Genomic DNA, 13,389 nt, shown 5'->3' on the forward strand with positions numbered 1-13,389 from the left:
TAAATTTATTGAAGCTTGTTTTCTGTCCTAGATATGATTTAACCTGGAAGTGTTCCATGTGCCCCTGAGAAGAATGTGTATTCTGCTGTAGCTGGGTAGAGCGTTCTATAGTTGTATGTTAGAGCTGGTGGGTCTGCAGTGTTGTTCAAGTCTTCTACTGCCTTGTTGATCCATCTATAATGAAAGCAGAGTACTGAAGTCTCCAACTATTACTGTTGAATTGTCTATTTTCCCCTTCAATTCTGTCAGTTTTTTCTCCATTCGGGGGCTCTGCTGTTAGTGGCATTTGTTTGTAATTGCTATGTTTCCCTGACACGCTGATGCTTTTGTCATTATAAAATGTCCTTGTCTGTCTCTAGTGTCAATTTTTGTGTTAAACCTTATCTTGTCTGATATTAGCATAGCTGCTCCAGCTGTCTTTTAGGAACTGTCTGCATGAAGTATCTTTTTCTTCAGTCCTTTTACTCTCACGCTGTGTCTTTGAATCTAAAGTGTTGTCTCTTTGGACAACACATAGTCATATTTTGTCATACTTTCTGCCAACTCTGCTTTTTTACTACATTTAATGGAATTACCAATAAGGTAGGACTTATGTGTGACATTTTGCTATTTGTTTTCTCTGTGTCTTACATGGTTTTTTTTTTTTTTGGTTGTTGTTGCTCTTCTATTCCACCACTGCTGCCTTCTTTTGTGTTAAAAAGATATTTTCTAGTACACCATTTTAATTCCCTAGTTTCTTTTACTATGTGTTTTTGTGTTTTACTAAATGTTCTTAAGTGTTTCTTTCAGTGGTTTCCCTGGGAAATACAATTAACGTCTAAAAACAATCAGATTAATACCAACTTTGCTCCAATATATCTGTTCCCTCCTCCCCTGTCTGTACTATTAACGTAATACAAATTACACCTTTATATATTATAAGCCCATCAATACAGTTTTATAATTATTTCTTTATATAGTCTTCTCTCAAATCAGACAGCAGGTAAAAAGAATTACAGAAAAAAATAATTTGTACTGTCTTATATTCACTCATGTATCTACCTTTACCCCATGCTCTTTATTTCCTCATGTGGTTCAAGTTAGTCTCATGTCCTTTCCTTTCAGCACAACAGATTCTTTTTAGTATTTCTTTTAGGGAAAATCTGCTAACAATAAATTCCCTATTTTTATTTAACTTGGAATGTCTTAATTTCTCCTTTGTTTCTGAAAGACAATTCTGCTAGATATAGAATTATTGATTGACACTCTTTTTCTTTCAAGACTCTGAATACATCATCCCACTGACTTCCAGGCTCCATCATTTTCTGATGAAACGTCAGCTGTTAACCTTACTGAAGATCCATTGTACGAGATGAGTCACATTTCTCTGCTGCTTCAAAATTTTCTCTGTGTCTTTCATCAATTTGCCTATAATGTCTCTAGTATGGCTCTCTTTGATCTTTATCCTACTTGGAGTTTGTTGGGCTTCTCAGATGTGCAGATTAATGTTTTTTGTCAAATCTGGGGGAGTTTCAAACACTTTTTCTTCAAATATTCTTTCTGCTCCTTTTTCTCTCTCCTTGCCTTCTGGGACTCCTATCATGTGTATGTTGGTTCCACAGGTCTCTGAGGCTCTGTTCAGTTTTCTTTATTCTTTTTTAGTTTTCATACCTCTGAATGGATGTCAAACTGATCTATCGTCAAGTCCCTGGTTTATTCTCTTGCCAGTTGAAATCTGCTGTTCAGCCCTAAATTTTTCATTTCAGTTACACTTTTCAACTCCAGGATTTCTGCTTATCATTTCTATCCCTTTGACATTATCTATTTGTTGAGACATTTTTCTCATACTTTCCTTTCAACCCTTTAGACATGGTTTCTTCTAATTCTTTGAACATATTTTTAGTCACTAATTTAAAGTCATTGTCTAGTAAGTCCAATGTCTGGGATCAGTGAGGTACTGTTTCTATTACCTGCATTTTTTCCTGTGTATAGGACACACTTTCTGATTTCTTTGCTTGACCTGCAATTTTTGTCCAAAACTGGACATTCTAATTGATATGTATCAACTTCGGAAATAATATACCAATGTTGTTGCTGTTTGTTTAATGATTTGCCTGGACTAATTCTACAAAGTCTGTATTCTCTCTCATGTGTGGCCACTGAACTCTTTGTTCAGTTAGATCAGTGGTCAGCTAATGACATTTCCTTACATCTCATGAACTGATAAGGGCTCCAGCCTTTGTTGAGGCTCTCTGTGCTCGCTGTGGCACACCTTCAGCAAAGCAGTTTACAACTTGGCCTTATCCTTCATTTCCTGCTTGCACAGAGTCTCAAGGTCAGCCAGAGGTGAGAACCTGGGGTCTCCTCAGTTCTTTCTTGGGCTTGTGCACAACTGTGCAAGTGCATGTGGTCTTACACATATCCATGAATACATCCAAACTTTTCAAAAGGCCCCTATTGATATCTTACTCTTCCTTTAAAGTTTTTTGTCAGCCTCTTATGAGCTACAACTGGAAATGCCACCTCAGAGAGCTGCAATGTTAAACAAATACCACCAATAATTTCAACAAATGCCCTATGGGTAGAGTTTTTCTCCAAGAACAAGGCAACGGTCAGGTGAAATAAAGATAGGCCCTGATTATGGAGCTTTTCAGCAAGCTGGTCAAATAGTGACAATTCTCTGGAGATGGGGTTTTGGGGGAGTTCCAAAGCCATTACAACCCTACCAGTGGCTACTTAGCTGTTGGTTTTCATAGTTACTGTAGTTGTGGGACTTAGTCTTCAAAGCCATCACAGAGCTTGGTAGTGGGGGATGAAACTGGGACCACATACATGGCTCACTGTTCTGAGAGTCAGCTGTTTTTCTTGAATAACAATTTTCAGATTGATGTAGGACTTTTATTTCTAGAATTCTGAAAAAGTTGATTTTGAGTTTTTGCCAGTGTTCTCACTGTTTTTATAGAGGAACAGATTTTTTTAAAGTCCTTACTCTGTCATTCTAAAAACAGAAACCCTACGTGGGTTCTTAAACCTACTTCTCAAACCTATATTTCCACACACTGTATCAATATATTCCATATCAAAAAATGTATTTCCACAACAATCACTTATTTATCCATTTTCACCCCCTACTGTTGAACTTTTGGTCTGCTTCCAGTTTTTTACAATTAAAAAGAAAGCCAATCTGAACAGCCTTAAAACTAAATCGCTGAGTTTATTCTTAGTATCTCCTTAGGATATGTACATCATAAAGGCTTGTAATATATAATGCCCAAAAGCCCTCCAGGGATTATGGATGTATGAACTATACTTCACCAAAGGGCACTGTGTGAGAACACCCAAATGCTTTACTAGGCTTTCATGCCACTTGGTTTTTTTACTGCATTTGAGAGCTGTTTATAAGCCCCTTTCTTAAACCCTCTCTTCTGTTGCAGTATGACATAACTTAAATGGCTTCTTCTCCCTTCTTTTCGGACTACTCACTTCCTGTCCCCAAAATTCAATTTTGTAAAATTCAGGCCTCAAGCCTCCTCAGGTCTTTATAGCCCTTTAGTTCAGCGTAGTGATAGCACTCAAAAATTTCAGCTTCCAACACCATCTATGACTCTAAAATATGTAATCTTAACACTGATAACTTTCTTGCACATGCTTCATATTGTTTCAACTCTTCATTGGGACAAAACTCCACTTAGATGTTTTACCATCAAATTCAGCAAGTATCAAATACATCAATCTTCCCTAAAACTGAGAAGCTAAATGAGCCAAAAATGGGGTTGCACAAAAAGTGTATATGGAAAAGACAGTTTAGAATACTACAAAGGATTAAATTGAAAAATATCTATGTAAAAGTGTAGAAAAACAGCAATTTTTCAAGAATTAGTCCACAGGGGACAAACTAAAAGTTTAAGTCAAATAAGAAAGAGGAAAATGGCAGAGCCAAGATCCAGATGGCCTAAATCACGAATCCAAATTCAATGAGAAAGTAAGAATTGGAAACTGGGTGGTCAGCCAACATAATGCATAAGGGAAAAGCCTCAGTAGTCAGAATGTACTAGTAGATTTCCTAAGAAAATATAATATCACTTCTGCTGCTCTTTCCCAGCCACCAGCTGCTCCCCACATGGTTCTAGCAATAATAATGGCCTCCTTCTCCCTCATCAGTTCACAAAGTCATGTGATGAAGCCAACACTTTCTATTCCCTTCCCCTCCTCCCCTCCCTGGACCTAGAATGAAGCACCTCCAAGCCAAGGCCTACTGCAGTCCACAAACAAGAGAGCAGGTATTACAGCAAAGCAAGAGAGCAGCTGTGGCCAGAGGGAACCCAATCTCCTAATCATCATACAAACTTCCCAAAGACTACAGTTACTGTCAGCTAAATTGCCGCATTTTCTGGTATACCACTGCCTAAAATATGACACTGGGATACAGAAGGCATGGCTCTGTGATAAAGATCATTTGGAATTAACAAGAGAGGTTTTTGCAAAGTTAAGTTTACTCCAGTCAATTAAACTCACCCTCCTAATAAAAGCAATAATGAATGCAACTAACGATGATAGTAACAAAGAACCACTTGGAAAATAATATTCAGAAGAGGTTTTTAAAATATTAATCAAAATGCTAATAATGGTGGGGGAAAATCAAAAGAATGGTTGTAGGCAGGGAAGAGGCAGGGATTTCATGCAAAGGAACATGAGGGTTCGTCCTGGTTACATCTGTATCTTGAGTGTGGTTTAAGCTGCACAGGTGTGTGTATTTGCTGGAACTCATGGAACGTTTAAGATCTGTGTACTTCACAGAGTATGAATTTTATACCAAAAAAGAAAAGGAAAAATATAAACAAATATTAACAATATGCACGCTGAAGTTTTTAGGGGAAGTCTCCTCATGTCTACAACTCACTTTGAAACACATTTTTAAAAGACGAATTGATAAGAGGATGGATAATTATATGACATAGCAAATATAGTAAAATTATTAATTATTTAGAATATAGCAGCAAGCATATGCTTGTTCACTGCAAAACTCAACTTTACTTGAGGTTTGAAAATTTCATAATAAAATATGGACAAAAAATTGCTACATGGAGCCAGGATTCTTTTACTGGTTTTCGATTTATGTTCTTACCAATGCAATGCCAAGACAGAATGAACATGAAAAAGAGTTAAGCATGTTGTAAAAATATAGAGCTCTTTTTAAAAAATAAACAGAACAAAATCATATCAGGTTGATAAGGAGTAAACTTTTGAATTATTTTAGTTTATCAAAGATATTTTGTTGTTTGACCATCTTGTAGTTAACTCTGGTCAATGAACTGATAAGGAGAAAAGCACCAAAGGTTCCCCACATCTTTTCATGTACATAAGATTCAATTTTGATTTCTAGTAGCTTTCTTTTCAGACCCAGACCAAACTAGGCACAGAACAAATATGAATATCAAGTAGGGAGATAACTATAAAGTTGTACAAACCTAAAATAATTCTTATAATCCCACTTATCATAATCACATCATGCATATTTGAAGAGTCTTAAAGATTTCAATAATTACTTCTCTCTTGACTACTCCAGTGGGTCATGTTACAATATGTGTTGTCCTTACACAGCTGGACACTCCATCATTTTCTGACTCTTCCCATATGCTCATACTCCCTCTAACCCATTCAGCAAATCTTGATGGCTCCACCATCAAAACATACCCAGAATCTGATCATTTCCCACTACTTCCCCCTCTCGCTCCATTACAGAAAAAGCCTCCTAATACTTCTGCCCTGCACCTCTTCAGTCTATTCTCAACACAAGAGCCAGAGTAATTCTGTGGAAGTTTAATTCAGATCATGTCTCTCCACCGCTCAGGACTGTCCAAAGGTTCCCATCTCACTCAAAGTCAAAGTCCAAGTCCTTCACAATAGCCTGCAAGGCCCTGTATAATTCAGGCCCTCTGACCCTCTTTCCCACTCACACAGACCTTTCTGCTCTTCCTCAAACATGCCAAACATCTTTCTGCCTCAGAACCTCTGAAGCCCCTGTGTCTGCTCCCTAGAATGCTCTTCCCCAAGACATCCACATGGCATTTTATCTCACCTTTGTCAGGTCTCTCCTTAAATGACATCTTCTCCGTGAGGCAGCAGATGAGTTCTTTAAACTCTACTCTACCCAACCTACTGCATTCTCTCTCTTTTTGCCAAATTTTTCTCCATAATGTATTTTACCATCTAATACACTATATGTTTTACTTATTTACACTGTTTATTGTCTGTCACCTCCCACTAGAAGGAAAGCTCCACAGAACATGTATTTGTGTCCATTTATCATTACTGTATCGCTGGTACCTAAAATAGCACCTGTCATGGAATGAGCACTCAATAAATACTTGCTGACTGAATGGATGGATGATTGGACTCTCCACCTATGCATAGGTTACCTGGTGGTGGTGGTCTTCCCCTCCATCTTCTGACTGTTCCAGATTTTCACTGTGCCATCATTTGAACATGTGGCAAAAAGTGAATGTTCGTCAGAGACTCTAATGCGGTTCACAGCAGATTTGTGTTCATGAAGATGTGCAACTAGTAGCCCCTTAGGCCGCCACCCTAAGGAAAAGCAAAGGAGTGTGTCTTAAGTTGCAGTTTACAAACACAATCTTTCCTTCACCCCCAGCTACAAGCACCAACAGCCAACAGGAGAACAATCATAAGAACTAAACAAAGGGTCCCAACAGCTAGCCAGTTCAGAGTGCCCTACTGGACTATGACAGATACTATCGCCTATGGAGAAAGACACCCATGTTCACATAGCCTTAGAAAGACTGCACTGGGCCCTTCTCCAGTGTCTGAGAAGGCACAATAGTCACCTGCTACCCAGAAAAACCCTGACTACTTGTTTAATAGCAAGAGGTAATGACTACCCTGACCTAGAGAAATCAGGCACTAGGGAGGCAGCCCAGTCCTGAAAGCCTCGAACACCCACCACACCCTCATGTGTGACCTTGGGGTACTTATTTAAACTCTGTGAGCTTCAATTTACTCAAACGTAAAATGAGGGGGAAATTACTTAACCCAAAGGATGACTGTATTGGTAAATGAGATATAAAGAGTCTAACACTGTCCCAGGGCCACAGTAAACACCCAAATGTTGATTTATTTCTTCCCTACCTGCAATCATTTATTCTGTGATATCAACAGGTTGGTATAAACAGTACTATAAATTATAGCCTCAGAATGCCCAAGGATTTTCTAGTACTTTCTTTATGACATCTATACATTTCTGTTTATGTATATTCTTTTTGTGTATAATTAATTTCCTCTAATAAATTATAAATTCCCTGAGGCCAGAGAACTGACTATGTCTTATTCATTCTGAATCATTCACAATACCTAGCATAGGTCTTTGCATATAACAATCTTCAATGTTTGATAAATAAACTTTTATATTAGGCATAACATTTAATAATATTTAATATTAATCAATTTTAAAATAAAACAAAACAGAAAGCTATGCTGAAGATTATACTGTATTGGGAGCAGCACTGTGCCTAATTAAGTGATAATAAAGTCATTTTAAAATCAACTTATTTCTTTTACTAAGAAACAAAAATGAAACCAAGACCACTGCCCAACCTGGCATACTCAACGATAGAAAAATGTTTCCCCTTGGATCTCTAGCTCAAATGTGTGGAAAGAACAGCTGAATGCGATTTCTAAGGAGGATATGCTGAATTTGAGAATAATCAAAAACACTTTGCCATGAAGTCTAGATAATCTAGCAGGCTAGGTTGAACATTTCCCCCTAGAGAAAATCAATTTCACACAACCACTCAAGTGTGGAAAGAAAAAATCAGAAGCCCAACAGTCACTGCACATTTCCTGAACCACAAAATCTGACACCTTTTCTGGGATTACTGAATAAAATGTATAGCTCCATTTTAAAATGCCACTTATAAAGACAGATTCTATCATAAAATAGTGTGTGGTCAACTTTTTTTGTTTTTAAAGCAGGGCTGGTAAATCATATTGAACTATATTACAGAAACAACTTAAACATTCCAGGATATTTATTTTCATAAAAAAAATTTATGTGACTAAAGATGCCACTTACCACTTAATAATATTTCTAAAATCTTTAAACCATTGCTCTCCACCAGAATTTTCCCCGAGTTCACAATGGAAGCCCGTGGGGATTCACATGACTTTTCAGTCTCTACACATAAGCACACTATACATTTCTTCTCAGTTTTCAAGCTACATTTTTATTATTAAAATCTATACAGAAACTCATTAAAAATGTTTTTAAAAATCTGCCAATCCAATATCAAAGACTAGCTCCACCATATAACACTAGGCATGTCTGTTAACACAGTGAGATACAATTTTCATCTGAAATATCTCTAAGTTTCTTCTAAATCTTCTCAGAATACAGAAGTGCTTTCCCCAAAATCTTAATGTTGATGATTGCTGAGTGATGGTTATAGGTGATTTTGTTTTCTTTCTAAAGCACCCATTATTTTCTAAATGTTTTTACCTTTTTGTTTAAATAAAATTAATATTAAACCCTTCAGAAATAAAAAGCCAGAATTTACTCTAAGAAGCCTGACATTCAATGAGAAAGTGGCATGACACTAAGCAGGTAGGTAAAACCTAGTACTCTAAATGGGGAACATGGACCACAGACAGGACAAAACAGTAGGTTACTGGCCTAAAAGGCACTGCCACAGCTAAGAAGATCCAAATTTCACAAATAATGACTTGGGATTTCTCACTTATTGGTTCTCGTGTGGGCTTTCAAAGTGACAGTTTTGTTCCCACTTCCTTTGCCTTGTAACTGATTATCAGTTTCTTCCATCAGATTCCAGGCTCTGGCACCTGGGCTGGAATACAACTACCTATCAATGGCACATTTACCAGGTGGTGGCGGTTTACTCTCCCACTCAGCATTTTCCATCATCTGCTTAGCTATCCTCTCGGCATTACACTGCTCCCGTTTCTGTTGTATGAGTTGCTGAAGCTCAGTTTTACACGTTGTGATCCGAATCTGGTAGGTGGACGGTAAAATTGTACTACTTAAAACCTGTATTGTTGGTTTTCTATTTTGGACGTTTGTCACTTCTGGAACCTGCAAAACAAAAAGAATATACATATTTGTGTCACAAGCAAAGTGTATTTGATGATAAAAATGCACCCATGTTCTCTCTATTCATTACACCAGCCTTCTGTCCTTATTAATGTACCAATTTTTAAATCCATTTAAATACAAGGACATTTTTTTCAATGAAAGTCTAGTTTAAATGCAGTTTAACCACAAGTTCCAGGACTCTATATTTTAAAAAAATTATCAGTGTAGCAATAATGTTAAACAAAAATCCTCATTAATTTAACTGAAGAGAATTTTAATTTATCAGTTGGTTCAATTCATATTTTTCAATTAAAATATAATTGGCTAGGGAAGAGTTACCTCAAATTACAAACTTACTTCAAATATATCAAAATCATGATGACATTTCTCACACAGAGCAAACTTGGGCCTTTTCTTCCCAGAAGTATTTTTGCTATTTTACAGATATAATTATATTATATTAGAAGAAGAATAAGAAGATTTTAAAGGTTCACTGCAGCCTAATTAGAATAACAGTTTATAATGACATCTTCAACCCACAGTTTCAGACCACTTTATTGGTGAGTACTCTAAAACGAGACCTTTTTGGTGCTTTCAATACTAGACCTCCCCTTAGCTATAAAGTTAAAGATAAACCTCTCTTAGAAAGAAACAGATCCTCCCTAAAGGACAAGTCACTGTATTGATTTTTCCAGTACAGTACACAGCCTTTAAACATCCAAAACAGTAGAACGGGATCCAAAGACAAAAGGTGCTCTACTGCCTGGATGATGATACCTGTGGAGAAGTCGACAAAGGGGCACAAATGCCAGCAGAGGACTCGGAACGAGGCGGCTTCCCAGCCTGAATCACCTCCTGGTCACTCCCTTTAGGTAGGGCCTGTGGGATGCTTGGTGGTTCCAGTGACCCAAACATGCTTTTCCACTCTTCATTTACATTTGAGTCTTGTTTTACATGTTTTCTAGCTATGAAAAAAGATTCAGAATAATCTACAACAAATATGTGCTTTTATTTTTCTTTGTGGGGGGAGGGGGACAGCAATGGACTTCATGTGCTATTTGTTCTTTATGATGGCCAATTTATTTATATTTACATATAAACTTGTTAGCTCTCATTTCATCTCTGGGGCAGATGGACAGATGCACTCTTTCAACAGCGTTAATAATTAGACCTAATTGCTTCCTAGTTTCCCAAGGCTAGCTCAATTTCAACTAACCACTTTATCTGAAGAACCAACAACAAAAACAACTTTTTCAAATGTCACTGACCACACTGCTAAATATGACCTCTCTATATCCAGTATCAGTTACATGGGGGGAAAAAAAGAATAAAAAGTCAACTGCAATACGGTCACCTCCTGACTACAGATAGATGAGAAACGCTTTTTTCAAAAACTCTGATTATAAAAAGTACACTAAGTAACAAAGTTTTGGCATTCCAATATGTAGCATGAATTGCTCCCATAACTTTGTAAACCTCATAAACTATAAAGTTGAATGATATATTACTATATTATTTTGCAAAAATTAAATAATACATACTGTTTCACAACTTGCTTTTTCTCCTAATTAATTAATACAGCTGAACATTTAACCATTCTCCTATTAATGGACATTTCAATTATTTCCTTTTTCACTGAGAACATTCTTATACATATTTCTTCACATGTCTGTCAGCGTTTCTATGAGAAATTTCCAATGGTGAGTCAAATAGTAAAAAAAAAAAGAATATGTTCAATTTATAATCTCACCAACAGTGAGTGAAAATGCCCATTTCCCTGCCCCGTTGCTAACACAGGCATCATCAGTCTTTGCTAATCACATAGGCAGAGAATGGCATCTCATTTCTATTTGCATTCATTTAATTGTTGACCTTTCAAACATGTGTATTTCTATTCTTCTATCACTTGTATGTTCAAATCCTTCCCTATTTTTCTTTCGGATGCTTGCAGTTTTTCTTATTAACCTGTATGAATACTTTACATTTTATGGCTGCAAACCATTAATAATTAAGTTGCAAATACTTTATTCCAAGTTCAGCAGTTAGAAGTTTTTTTAAATGTAATTCGTCAGCTGCCCTCAAAATCTGATACTGGAATAGAGGGATCTTAAAATAGAGGGATCCATGTGCTTGGAAGTGAGTGTATCTCCAAAAAGGGTTAAAGGAAGAATGCGTGAGATCTTAAAACCCTCACACAGAGTCAATGTCACTGTCACAAAAGCCGACAGTTTTAAATCTCAAGACTTCAAATGGTGAAGGTGTCTCTAGTCTCTCCTTTGCAAGACTATTCTTTTCAATTCACTGGGCGTTACCTACTAGCGACAAGCTAGGAAACTTTACCTCATTTCATATAGACTATTGGCCTTGGGTTGGTGTTTAAAGGACTAAAAAACAGAATTTCACCTTCAATCATATACTTCCACAGAAGCAAGAGGAGGGCTTTGGAGTCAGGCTTTGGTTTGAATTCTGACTCTGACACATACAGACCTGTGAATTTGGAAGGTTATTTAATTTCTTAACTGTTAGTCCACTTCTCCACTTTTCCTCCCCCAAATCTTCCTACTATGTAATGGAGTCACTCACTCACTATATTTGAAAGTTCTATATCTGGGAAATGTGACTTTTTAGTTTTACTACTAATCAGCTAAAACTAGCCTTATGAAATAACTAATAATAACAAGCTAAACATACACACACATAAATGTACTAACCTCGCTTGTCATCTGGTTCCTGTTTGGTTTTAACAAGATCAACTTGTCTCCCAGTTATGCCTAAGGCTGCCAGGTCAATTACACCTTTCTGACTACTATCATGGAGATGGCTCTGGTCCACTATATTGGCCTTTGCTTTGTTAGATTTCATCATGAAGTCTTTCAGTGCCAAGAGTTTGTCTTCCTCTTCCTCCGTCATTCCCTAAAACCAAATGAAACCATATGTCCTAGGGGTTTTTTTTTGCAAGTAATATCAGGCCTCAAAATGACTGACAGCTGAAGGGTCAAACCACTCAGTTTAAACTTTCAGGTCAATGTAAAATGAAGCAAGCAAAGGCAAGAGAAACAGAAATTTATCAATAAAGAACAACATCTCATAACTCTGATCTCCCAGACACTCTCCCTCTATTGTGGCATCTTCTACCTTGTATCATGATTTATATCTTAACATTCTTTCTAAAAGGCGACATTCAAATATAATTCATCTTTGAAATCTCCAAAGAACTTAATACAGTGCCTGGTAACTAGCAGATCTTTAATATATAACTTTGAATAAACAAACATTTAGTATCTAAACAAAAATTCTGGAAATATAATATGAAGCAAAAGAAAGTGTATGTACTTCAACTTGGTCCCCAGATGTGTTGAGGATACGCAGTGTGACACTGTTGTGAAGGCACTCTGATATATAAAGCATTCTGCACACCTCAGGGACTGACAGGCAAATGTAAGAAACACACCCACCAGCATTCCAGGGTAACAGAATGACTGGAGTCAGGTTACCTCGGTTCAAATTCCAGCCCCATTACTTACAATCTGTATGACCCTGGGCAAGCTACCCACTTTCTCTGGACCTCTATTTATCTATAAAATGAGGATAATTACTAGCACCCATCTCATACGGTTATTATCAAATTTTAATAAGTTAATCCACCCAAGACACTTCAAATTGTCTGACAGCTAAAGAATACTAATTTAAATAACAAATTCAATGTGCAACTTAAATATTCTGGTACATGGACAGTTCTGCATTTTCTTAACTTTCCAACCATCCACAGACTCCTCTAGAATGTTTTTATTATGCAAACGAAAAAAAATAAAATGACAATTCCCTAAGGCCTCGATATAAAATCCCTCTAAAACTGCAGTTTAAGATAATAGTCACAATCTGCTGGCACAAGAGGACATAAACTCTAGAAAGTCAGAAAGCTAAGAAATTCCTTGTTTCTTAAAATAACATTAAAGTAGTGATACAATAATTATAAGGGATCCTTGACTGAGTATTTTCCAATATTAACCTGAAATTCATTTACTTACACTTCTCCTAAAATTTGCCCAGACAATCTTACAGCTGTGGTAAGAGTTCTACTCTTTTTTTTTAATCTATGTTTCAGCTCACAAGGAGGCTCTGCTTTAGTCTACACAAGGGAAGGCCATCATAAGGCCATAATGAAGGCTGAAGTGGAGAGATACCGCAACCATGGAGGAGCTCTGAACATATTTTGCAGAGCAAAAGCAGCCAGACACAAAAGTCACATATCATACAATCCCACTTACATGAAATATCCAAAACAGGCAAATTCATAGAAACACAAA

The 13,389-nt window shown here is 36.8% G+C and overlaps 1 protein-coding gene across 3 annotated transcripts in view; it reads right to left on the reverse strand.

Annotated features, from left to right (window-relative positions):
- PIK3R4 (phosphoinositide-3-kinase regulatory subunit 4) overlaps positions 1 to 13,389 on the reverse strand; it is a 74,179-nt gene that overhangs the window by 22,258 nt on the left and 38,532 nt on the right. For all 3 annotated transcript variants that reach the window (XM_079923343.1, XM_079923342.1, XM_079923344.1), the window contains 4 exons: positions 11,794 to 11,995; positions 9,860 to 10,047; positions 8,872 to 9,082; positions 6,399 to 6,564 (listed from right to left, as the gene is read on the reverse strand). In XM_079923343.1, coding sequence (XP_079779469.1) covers positions 6,399 to 6,564; positions 8,872 to 9,082; positions 9,860 to 10,047; positions 11,794 to 11,995 — 767 coding nt within the window. The remainder of the gene's footprint in view (positions 1 to 6,398; positions 6,565 to 8,871; positions 9,083 to 9,859; positions 10,048 to 11,793; positions 11,996 to 13,389) is intronic.

The sequence above is a fragment of the Stenella coeruleoalba genome (assembly GCF_951394435.1).
Source record: "Stenella coeruleoalba genome assembly, chromosome: 5".
Lineage (NCBI taxonomy): Eukaryota > Metazoa > Chordata > Mammalia > Artiodactyla > Delphinidae > Stenella > Stenella coeruleoalba.